This window comes from Chaetodon auriga, chromosome 19 (assembly GCF_051107435.1).
Source record: "Chaetodon auriga isolate fChaAug3 chromosome 19, fChaAug3.hap1, whole genome shotgun sequence".
Taxonomy (NCBI): domain Eukaryota; kingdom Metazoa; phylum Chordata; class Actinopteri; order Chaetodontiformes; family Chaetodontidae; genus Chaetodon; species Chaetodon auriga.
Genome location: NC_135092.1, coordinates 18327299 through 18339497, shown reverse-complemented (window position 1 = coordinate 18339497; position 12199 = coordinate 18327299). Strand labels below are relative to the sequence as shown.

At 40.9% G+C, this 12199-nt stretch overlaps 1 protein-coding gene across 1 annotated transcript in view; it reads left to right on the top strand.

Annotated features, from left to right (window-relative positions):
* Positions 1-12199, top strand: part of lamc3 (laminin, gamma 3) — a 98357-nt gene that overhangs the window by 19376 nt on the left and 66782 nt on the right. The window contains exons 3-4 of the mRNA XM_076757239.1: positions 5472-5602; positions 8076-8242. Of these exons, the coding sequence (XP_076613354.1) occupies positions 5472-5602; positions 8076-8242 (298 nt within the window). The remainder of the gene's footprint in view (positions 1-5471; positions 5603-8075; positions 8243-12199) is intronic.

The window sequence follows — 12199 nt, the reverse complement described above, 5'->3', positions numbered from 1 at the left end:
TTGGAATGAGGGACACTGCTCTCTTTCCCGTCACTGCCTGCAGCCAGGGGCTTCAGAGTTCAAGGAAACACTGTGAAACAGAGAGGAGAGGGGGCGAAGGGACGGAGACAGGCGTGCAGAGGGAAAGAAAGATGGAGGAAGACAGGGGGGAAGAGACAAGAGAGATTTTAGAGGTGAGGGTGAAGGTTATAAGCCCCTGAGCAGAGCTGTTCTCTAAAACCGGGTTTGATATCGTCACAGAAGTTGCCGTGCGGCCTGATACATGTCAATGTGCACGTGTACCTGCTCATTTGATCATTAGCGTTATTGTCTTAAGCAAAGGACTGGCTCGTTGCCAATCTAGCCTATCCCTAAGTCAGCATCATTGTAGCACTTTCAGCCCAAATTCCAAGGGAGAGAGAATCAAAGTTAATTAAGCTTTTGCTGTGGTTTGCACAAATAATAAGTAATGGGCTGACTACTAATTAACCCTAAGAAACTGCTTCCTTTCAGCACAGTAAGTGATATTTGGAACTATGTCTGCTTTTCCGTATACAATTAGCACTGTTCTGCCAAGCATAACTAATAACTCTTCCATATGATAATGGTCTTGTACTCTGTGATGAATGGAAGAGAGTATTTGCTTTGCTACGGCGAGTAAGAATTTTGAAATGCTAACAATGCATTTAAAAACATGTTATCATCTATGTGTGTGTTAAAGCACAAGAGCTGGATGTTGGACACAATAGCGATGCAGAGCCGGTGTTCAGAATGGCCCCTCGTTAGTGGAGGCGTGAATCATTTTAGCATTACTGATGCTGGTCATATATCTAATCGTTTGAGAAAAGGTCAGGTCATGTCTGTTACGAACTGTCCTTGTTATTTTTTTGGAAACGGTCGAGATTTGATCACATACAAAAATTCAAAACGTATTTACCATACAGTGTTTTTCTTCCCCCCGAAAGAAGAAATACATAAAAACTAAGAGGGAGCTTGAAAGAGATTCACAGAGTTTTATGTCATCTAGCTGCTGCACAGTTGTACTTGTGATTTAATAAATATGAGTCTATGAAAAATATTGACACAGTTCTCTCAGTGTGCAAAGCAAAACCCAGCAAAATATGCTTATCTCAACTTTTGGATGGACTCACACGAAATATAAATATCTCAACATCTACAAAACAATTTTGCTGATTTACAAGGATGAATTGTAACAACTCTGGTGATTTGTCTTTGTTCAATACTTCAGATTATGACTAAATACTTGAAAAACTAAGGACATTCACACCAATTTTCACCTTGAGAATGTTAGCATGCTATAGTTAGCATTTAGCTCAAAGCACCGCTGCGTCTGAGTACAACCTTGCGCAACCACTAGCAAGGCTGCAGGTGCTAATTCTTGTTCCTGTTACTGAACAGAAGTGATTTCTAGCTTTGGGTCTGTCATGTCGTCATGCATCACTTTGTGGAGCCATTCCTTCACCACGGTGTTAAAATCTTTAGTCTGCTGACATTAATCTTTTTGGTGCAAACTTGTTATAAAGAAATCTATTACATTTATGTGGCCTTTGTGTAATTCCTTCATTGGTTGAACACCTAACTTTTCGTGCTTGGGGCATATATTTTCATTATGGGGCCATTAGAAGGCTCATTTCACTATATTTCAAGTGATAACCTGCCACTAGACAAGCACAGACTGGGTGAGAAGATAGAAAGGGTGTTCTGACCACTTGTTTCTAAGTTAAACCATAATAGGTTTCCTCTCCATTCTCTCAACCTCACTGCCCCTCATTTCACCGTAATATGTTACCTTGCAGCTAATTTTCCCATCTGAAGCTCCACAGCTTCTCTCATAAACCGTGGGTGAATATCACGGCATTTCCAGGTAGTGTTAAACAAAATGAAGAATTCTGTTGTCTGTTTTTCCTGGCAACTGCAGTGCATCAGGGTCAGTGTAGTCCAAACCCCATTAGCCAGTAGAGCCATGTCAAGTAGGGGCAAAGTCGATAAGCGAGGGCCGGAACAATAGTTTGCCAGCCAGCTGCACTCAATTCTGCAACACTGTACGTTTACTACAAAATAGCAGCTGTATAGCAGCTCTTCAATAGGCTTCTAAAGATACAGAACTGTCTGGAAATCCTGAAGTGCACTCCAGCCTGCAGGAGAGTGCAGAGGTAGAGCTACCAGTGGGAGACAAAAGACAATGGGGAGACAAGGTATCAGGTGAAGTGAGTGTGCATTTCAGGTTAGAACACTTAAGGTGGGATGAGTTAGAATTGCAGAAAAGACAGAATTTCACTGAAAGGGAGCCACTAGCTCGTCAAATTAACGTTTTGTCTTCCCTCTTACCTGTTAATTAGAGATGTGTAGGGACTGTGCCACTGGTTGCACATTGCTGAGTACACCACATGCTAAGTCTTGTCTGAATTTACTGACGGAGCTCACCCACGGGTGGCACTGAAGTCCAGTAGTCATGCTGACACCACCCATGCAAGGGTTAAACCAATCAGGACCACATGTGTAGCTTATTCACACCAGATGTTCCAATGAGGGGCTATGACCTCTTGACACCCCAGAAGTATGTCTCCTGGAACTGCAGGCGTGGACCACACATGTGGTCCAGATCCCAAGACCCTCTCCTTTGAACCAAGGGGATGGCGGTCGCACTGACACACCAAGCAGAAGCAGCTCTTTTAAAGATTACTTAGCTCTAAACTTTTACTGCAGTGCCCAGGCTATTTTAAGCTGATAGAAATCACATTAGGTACCTGTGAGGACAGCCTCAGAGGGCTCAGTCATGTCATTTCTTGCGACTAACCAATTAAGCCATTCTCTTCGCTTGCTGAACAAAGACTAATGCTCAACTGCATTGTTTTAAATGGCAACAACTGTAAAGCTGAAGAATGGAAATGTTATTGCTAATTAGATACTATATCCATTGTGATGAGCTACTATAGCTCAGAGGACTATACCAGCTGCTTTCATGCTTTTTAGTCTGTGTATTACAAATCCTGTGAACTTAAATGTTTTTAGACTGACGTCCTAACTGCCAGAGAGCTACTGTTCAATTGTTTATGTTCCTCGCTCTGCAGAATGAAAATCAACTTCCAGACATTTGAAACTTACTTGAGCTAGATAATGAAAGCAGACTGTTTCAGATATCAGCATTGTACAATAATGCAGTTGTCTGCAGGGACTGTTTTGAAAATGTTCTGTATTGTTGTGTTCTGTTACGCTACGACGAAGGATGTCAGAGTAGGCTGGGAAACCTTATTATGGATAGAAACAGCTGAATTCATGTCTCTTTTTTTTCAAAACAGCTATGTTTGTTTATTGCAGTGGAGTATCCCTCAGTGCTCTATTAATTTGAACGGTCCCTGCTTTCAACTGCATGTGAACAGCTATGACTTTTACATAAATAAGACCATTTGTATGTGTTGATGTGATGTACTGTCTCTCTCTTACACAAGTTAACTTCCACCGTATAGTGATGTGAAGCCAATAGCTGCCTGCAGGTAGAAAACTAAATCAAGACTAATGGTGTGTTCGGACAGAAGGGAAGCCTTGTTGAGTTTGACCATGGGATCATATTTGTGTTACTCGCGTGAGTACCGCGAACAAGCACGATCAAAATGTGTGTTTATTAGCCTCAAACTTTCACAACACCTCTACGTTATTATTCGGTTACTCTCCAGTGCCTCTTCTTTTCTCCTTCTCCTCTCTGTATGTTCATGAAGTACATTTCCCATCCAGTCAGCAGTCAACATGGATAGAGAGACTAATTACAAACACCCGACAGTGGAGATCGAAATGTAGGAGGCTCGCTGCTGCAGACAGGTTGAGAAACGAGGGTGAAGATGAATCCACTTTTTAATCCGAAAAGTTAAAAAAGAAAATCAACTTTGGGCTTAACAGTGCTCTTTGAGCTAAGTACCAATGTCGGTCTGCCAGCTTTTACACAGTGGCAATGCTAATATGCTGACGTCCATATAATGTTCACCATGTTCATCATCTTAGTTAGCATGCTAACGTTTCTAATTAGCAGTAAACAAATTACCGACTGACGCTGATGAGAATGTCATCAGTTTTGCAGGCATTTGCCCATAAAGCAAAGTATTGGACAAACTGACCTGATGGATGTATGAAAAGTCATGGGCTCACTGAAGTTTATTTTTTGCAATCCAACCAATATTTATTGAGACATTTCACTCAAAACTACATGGAAATGTCCTAACCTACTGGCAATTGAGGGAAAGTCAGGGAATCACCAAACAACTCGTGGGTACCCAAGGTATCTGTAACAAAAATCCAGGCAATAATTGTCAACATATTTCACTAAAAGCCAAAAATGTCAGGGGGATCATCCTCTGTGGCACATGAATGTGCAACATTTCCAACATCTAGAGCTACAGCGCTAGCATGGCATAGATATGATGTGGTGCGTTTTCCACAACAATAAAAAGATACAAGGGTGAAGTAAACATGATTGTACTCAACAAGCTAAAATGGGGTAAACTCAGTCAAATCCAGGCCAGTGCCATTTGATGGGCTTTAGCACTATAAAGGCAAACTGTAGCACTTGAGAAAAACATGAATGAATGAACTCATCCCACGTTTTCAGTCTGGGGCCCATCCGCTCCAATCTTCTCCTCTCCCATTGCCACACTTCAAAGACACCTCTGGGGAGAAGCTTCAAAACACACAGCATTACAGGCTTTTTCAGGACTGCCACAGAGTCCCAGCCAAGAAACAGACAGAAAGTTTTTCTCCAGCTATTTGTTTTAAAGTTGGTCCTGTTCACTGTTAAGAGATTGCTCATGTCATTTGTTCTCCCTTTACCTGGCCTCGCTTTTATCTTCCACCCCACTATTGCACTTCCCGTTTACTTTTCCTCTGTTCGTGTTATCCCTCTTCACTTTTTTTCTCCCGCTCTTGCTTCATCCTGTCTTTGCCTTTGCACTGGGCTCAAACAGAGGAGCTTAAATCGTATCAGGGATGGGAGCTTTACCATGTCCCATCCATTATAGTGAAGTAGTCCTCTAGTGTTGTCTCTTTTCTTATGTTTTTTTCATATTTTAGCTTTTGTCTTCATTAATCCCCTTCTTTCCTCACCACTCTTTCTGCCCTTAACTCACTTTCCTACACCATACTCATTATCTCCACATTACATCTGCTCATTCTCCCGTCGTTACACCATCGCCCATGTCCCCAACCCTTGATCTACCAACTCTCCATTCAGACTTCTTCTCTTCTTTGCTCTCTTATGTGTCCTTGCTCCTCTTGCCTACTTTACTAAAGTTCTTCTTCTTCTTCTTCTTCTCACTTCCTGTCTGCTTCATTGTGCCTCAAAGAGACAGCAGCCAACACACTACCCCCCCTCTGGTTCCCTTTCATTCCACGTTTATTGAAGTAGGAAACCTCAAAAGGTGTTTTCTAACATCTCTCTCACCCTGTTGGTCCTGTCTTCTTCCCTGCTTGTTTTTCTTTTCCAGGAATGGGTGACAGCCACTGACCTGCTCATCTCTTTGGACAGGCTTAACACCTTTGGAGACGAGTTCTTCAAGGACCCTAAAGTGATGCGCTCGTACTTCTATGCCATCTCGGATTTCTCTGTGGGTGGCAGGTAAGAGAGACCTGCAAAAGTGCCATGCAGAACAATATCACCCTGCATAGTCAATTTTTTTTTTTTCCAGAAATGTTCAGAACTAGTCGCTTTAGAGGTGAGCCTTGAACAAAAACTCAGTTTAAGCTACACTTAAATAATTTCCAGCTTCCAGCCATCTCAAACATAATGCAACCCAGAAACCCAAAATGCATTTATATAATACTAATTACAATACTAATACTTTGCCAGATATGTCTTTGAGGAAAGACAGTTGCTGCCTGAGGAGGAAGGGGTGGGTGGTTGGGCATCCAAAGCACAGATTTTGACATATGAGCTCGGAGTTCATGTCCGATCTCACTTATTGGTAGAAATAGGCTTGTTAAATAATTGGTTAAGGTCGGGGAGAGATCATGGTTTTGGTTAAATATTGAAAATTCAGCATGTCAAGCTAGCTTTGACTTTTTCAGTATTTCACCAATGCCACAATCTTTTTCAGATACATTCAGTGTAAATGTGCAGATACGCTTAAAATAAAATTTCCTTCTTGTGAGGATAAAAAAATCCTTTTCCAGGCAGTATAACCCTGCCTTCAAATCGTAACTGAATATGCAAACATGTCGTATACGAATATATTTTTTCGGAGACAAGATGTGTGTAACAGGGACACAGTGTGTGCAAAGCAAGACAGGCAAGCTGAATCTTATTCCGGGCAGCTGTTTGCAAAACTGATAAAAAAAAAAAAAAACCACCTTGCTGGCTGTCAAGTTGCCATCAGATGAGAATAAACCGAGATAATCCTACATCCTCCCTCCACTTCTTTTGGTTTATTACTCAAAGTAATGAGAGAGGACATGGCGCCACAGACCAGGCTGCACCTTGGCACCGCAGATAGAAGTGGACGATTAAGTAGTTGGGATGAAGCCTTCAGAAGGAATATAAATTTGATCTGACACCTGTCATAAACACTTAGGATCACTGCAGCAGCATGACAAATTACCCACCAATGCCACAGCACTTGGAGGAAGAGACCCATGTGACAACATGTTAGCCTTGTACCAGTGCTCTCTGTACACATGACTTTACACCTCAGTGCTACACCTCACCTCACGACAGTCCTGCTCACAGATGCCGTAAAAGACCCAGCGTGATTTATACTGAATATCGCTGCAATGTCTGCTGCAAGTAAAACTAAAGTGCTGCTAACAATTCATATGTATGAAAAAGTTCTGTGACTCAGTGTGCTTCACAATAGAAGAAAAAGCAACATAGAAATAGATCACAAAAACATGTAAGATAAGAAGGTATTACAATGAAAAGGGTGTTATTATCATCATTATTATTACTTAAAAGGGGATAATACGGATTCTAAAATATGCTTTTTAGAAGGAGACACTTGAAGCAGGCTTTAGTTCACACAGTAGAGACGACCACAATGACTGAAGGCACCATCAGCTGATGTAGAATTTATTCTCGGTATAGTGAGGAGATCTTGATGAAATCAGGGATGTGTCCGGTTCAGTGAGCGTGTCATCGACGTAGCAGGGAACTCAGCCATTCATACATTTAAATAACAAGTATTTTAAAACCAGTTCTTTGTTTTACTGTGAGCCAGTGAATACAGTGTTTACACATCGACATATTGCACTTTTCAAACTGCACATATGCTGCCTGTACAGCTCAGGTGTTCTCCCTCATAACATATTCAGTTAGAATTATCACCGAGCAGCTCAAGTCGTCTCTAGCAAGGAGATGTGATGAGCGGATTGGAGGCACTTTGGACTCACTAGGTTGTTGTTGTCTCAGCGACAACTGAAATAAGTGGGTCTGAGCCTCAGGCAAGCATGCGTCTGGATCCGGGACAGCTGGCTAAATTTGACAGAGCCTGCCACTCAGCGACAAGTCCCTGTCCCCTATCACAGCCACTCGACAAAACCCGACAACACTGCCAGGAAACATTACACACAGCAAGGCGTAGCTGCCACAGTGCTTCAGAGGAAATTATATGTTTTCCAAATGCAGGGAGAAAGGAAATTAGTAGATATTAACTTGTTGTGAAAATGGACTTAATAATTCACGTTTATCTCATGATTACTTGCTTATCTAGTATTTAAGTTGCACAATGTACACTAATTTGACAGCCGTGTGGACACAAAGGAGACATAAAGCAAATATAGGCTTGCATGTAGGTAAACACCAGACAGTGTGAGCGCATTAGCACTGAGTGCACAGTTGAACAGCGCAGTTGCTGAAGGGGAATGAAAACCCTGCATCATCTCAAGCCGTGTTTATACCCGTGAAAGATAATAGGAAGTGACAACTCCTTACAGTGGAAACACCTTCTCACTTTCCCCTCTCCTCTGCCTTCTCTTCCATTCACAGTGCACATACGTACGTCTACACTTCAGTCAGCAAGGTGAAGCAGCGAGAGAGAGTGTGTGGAAAAACTTGTACGTGCATCTTTTACATAGCTATCTGTCTGTGTTCCCCTCAGATGTAAGTGCAACGGTCACGCCAGCGAGTGCTTTGAGGGGGAACACGGGAGTTTGGTTTGTGCCTGCCAACATCACACAGTGGGAGATGACTGCCAAAGATGTCACCCTTTTTACCAAGATAGACCCTGGGCCAGGGCCACCTGGGACTCCGCCAATGAGTGTTTAAGTGAGTAGCCCGCGCCTGTTGCAAACCCACAGGGTACAGCCTACTGCAAAATCCACAGGGCGGTGTTGAATTCAAGTGACAAGCTCAGGTCATCAGTGAACCTAACATCAATCTCCAATATATCTTGAGATTTTGATTTCCTCTCGAGCAGTGTTGGCATTTGCAGGGTGAGCGAGCAGATAGTGCTCTCCATCACTTAGAGGAAAAAAGGGTACAGTCTCACAATCAGTATGGCAATCAAGTGTTCATAGAAATGGAACTTCATTGATTCTCATTATGATGCAAATTGAATGGTATTTTATTATGTTGAGCCCAGCTTCACACAGCTTTTGACTATTTGTCTACCACTATATCTTCGTTATCGCATTTCGAGCGAGAACAAACAGTGCTGAAATTAATTTTGAGACTGCATTACAGCACATCATGATTTAAAAATGGCTGCATTGTGAGTCTAAAAGTTCTCGCTCCTTGGAAGATGTGTGCATATTTAACTCAGCTTCTGTTTTATATGGATATTTGTATATGTACACACACATTGTTCGTGTGCTCATATGTCTGCCCCCCCCCCCTTCAGAGCTTCTGTATGTATGAATAGGCACAAGTATTTTGGCTCATCACTGTGTGCACTTTTACTGAATGCTGTCGAGGATGAATTGTAATTGGCTGAGGGATGAGAACATAAAGGAGAGTGGCTCACAAATTGTATTTGTTTTTGCTGAATTCTATTAAGCAGCAAACTTGTTTTAATTACTCTTACTCTTGGTTCCAAGCAGATGGCTTCTTAAATAAAGTACTGCATCCAACTTAATCAATGCAGTATATTAATAAATAAACACACGCCATATAAAAGAGACGCAGTACGTGGAAGCATAATAATGACTGCTCAGTATAATTGCACATCTCTATCTGGCAGAAAACTAATTTTGCCTCAGTTAGCCCCACAACCTTTAATATTTCTGTGTCAAGCCACCATAATATTCTTTCCATGTTTGGGCAAAACATTTTAACAAAGGACGCAGTTTTATCTGCTGGTGATTATGATCAGAAAATCTGCATCTCGGAAATGAAACATAGTAAATATACCAAGCGGTGAAATATAAACTAAATGAAAACCTTGTACACAATAAATGTGTTGAAATTAAATGATAGGAATCAAGTTGTTCTTATGTTTCGAGACAAAATAAGATTCTAATCAGTTTTATTACCCTGACAAGTGTTGATTACAACATTAGGGGTAACATCTTAAGGAGATTTAGTATTATTGATATGTTTTAGACAGTTTGCTAAATCCGTTAACGTAAAAGGCTCAAATGACACTGCTTGTCAAAAAAGTATCAAATGATTTACTGTAGTACAAAAAGGTTACAGGAAAATGTGTCATCAGGTTGCAGAGCATTTTTTTAAAAGAAATTGCTCAAAATCTACTTAATCTTACATATTGTGTCTCCAGTTTTTGCACCTAAAAAACTGCGTATGTTGTGCACACGCTGTTATTTTGTCCATGTTTTTCCTAAGAGGTGAAACAATGTCAGCGTGGTCCCACCCCTCCACTTTCTAGTTTTGTGAGACACATCTTCATTCTGGCAAATACAGGCTGCTGTCAGAGATCTAAGGTGTGAAGCATTTGTGGTTTTGAGAGGGCTGAAACCCTTATTTACACCTGATATCACGTTGGGGAGCAGCAGCAGCAGCATCATTTGCAGTGTGTGACTGCTTTGGCTGCGTGTAATTTTAGACCACTCTGAAATAAGGTGAAAGCCATGAGGCGCATTTTCAGAATATAGAAACCAGGCCTAATCGGACAGAAGTAACATGATCTTTGGCTTTGTGGGAGCTGAGAGGAAAAGCAAAAACAAAGTCATGCATGGCGTCGTTTTTAGAGCATGTGTTAACTCTGTGAACTTCAGTACATTTGATACGCCACATGCTAGTTAATACTCGAGCACCTGTTTGCACATGGAGCGATGAGCATGTTATGAATTAGTTGATTGCTGTCATTTTCTATATTTGGAGTATGTTCCAACTTTATATTTGGTCATTGAATGTCACTGACATAATGGTAACAGTCGAGAGACATGCATTGTAAAAACTTCAGCTTTGGACTGTAAGTGTCTATCATCACGCGCATTCTCCACCTTAGAATGGATGGTCCCTGCATATAGTAGTAGTAATATAATAGTACATTATGGTTTTTAGACTAGGACTGGGTTTGGACCAATAACCTCCTGGAGTCTCTGCTGGTTGCTTGCCAACTGGTCTGGATTAAGAATTAATCCATAATTCATAGCTCCTCTTAAAATGGCAATTTGTTGTTTTAACACTGCAGTTTTTGTGTGGATTAAAGAAACCAGAAACATGTTGGTAAGTGAGCTTTCAAGGTGCTGGTTGGCAGTTTTTGATACTGTTTGGACAGAACTAGCTAGCTACCTCCCCTCATTTCCATTCTTTGTGAAAAGGTGAATTGCTGCTGGGGGTAGCTTTGTATTTAGCATACGCACATGAGAGTGGTTTCAATCTACTCATCTAACTCCCTGCAAGAAAGCAAACAAACTTGTTTCCCAAAATGTTGAACTTCTAAGAAATGGGCATGTAAAGCTAATTTGCATGTATTGTACACTTTCAGTAGTTCAGACATAACTTTTTTTTGCAGTACAATGAAAAGGTAAAATGTTATATGATGGTGTATATGATTCAAGAGTTCTACTAGTCATGAGTAGCACAGTACATCATCAACATCACAGCAGCAGAACCTGACCTGCATAAGATTCACTCATGCAAATAAGAGGAAGCAACTAATTCACAAACACTTTGCAACATCAACTCTAATTATTGTGGCAGAAAAAATACATCTTGAAAGGTGGAGGAGTGAAAACACGTGCAGTGCAATTATGTTGGCTATTTACAATGAATGCTATCAGTGCTGATGGAAGCAGACAGTTTCCAACCATCTGGCAAAAAGTGTCAAGTGTCTTTTTCAGGCAATATTTTAGCAAATAATCTTTTAGCAGGGAGAATAAAGTATAACAGACTCATGACCTTTTGGGGCTTAGAAAACCGTGGAACCAGAGAATAAGACAATAATTAAGATAAAATGTGAACTTTACAAAATAAACACAAAGTGACACAGAGTTAATAAACTACTTGTTTTCTGTCTTTTGCCCCTTTACCTCTTCAACTGTAAGTCTTCTTTATCATACTCTTTTTCCGCTGCGTGCACTAAATCTAACTGCAAGCATTTAAAATTTACTATGCAAATGTGTTATCTCTCTGTTTCAAATAATTAACTTGCATTCTCACATCACATACAGACATCCTGGAAAGTCCAATTACAGCACACAGTTCCTAAGGTGTGATTATCTCAGTCAGTGTGATATGTGGTTGCATATGTGCACGTGTGTCCAAATTATAACTTTCAAGCTCGACATTTCTCAAAGGTTCTGAATGTCAGGATGAGATAAAATAATGGCGTGTTAGGTGAGTGACTGCATCATCAAGAATGCCTGAAATAGCAGTGAACAAGCACACTAATGTTAAAGTAACCCCACTGGTGACCCTCGATCGAGTGTGTCGGTATAATGTTTTGGTCAATTAGGCAAATTTGCATAGTCCTCCCACATACAATGACACAATACCAACCTGCTTCAAAGATACTGTATGGTTCCATATTCATTTACCAAACACCACCCGGCAGCAACATTTCGTTTCCATTTTCTGTCATTAATATATTTGCGATAGAATGAGGGTTTCTGATTCTTAGGCTGTCTCTAGATGAACATTTGAGTGGTTGATAGCAAAACAGGAAATGCTTGTGTGTCTTTCTGATAAAAAGAAGTGTCCCTAATGTCTTACTCGCAATTGTAATTGTTGTAATTTAAGATATTTATTAGGCAGACTGCTGCCAATTTAGAACTTCTTTCAAAGAGCAAAAGGCAGAAGAGTAGTGACAATCATGTGTGA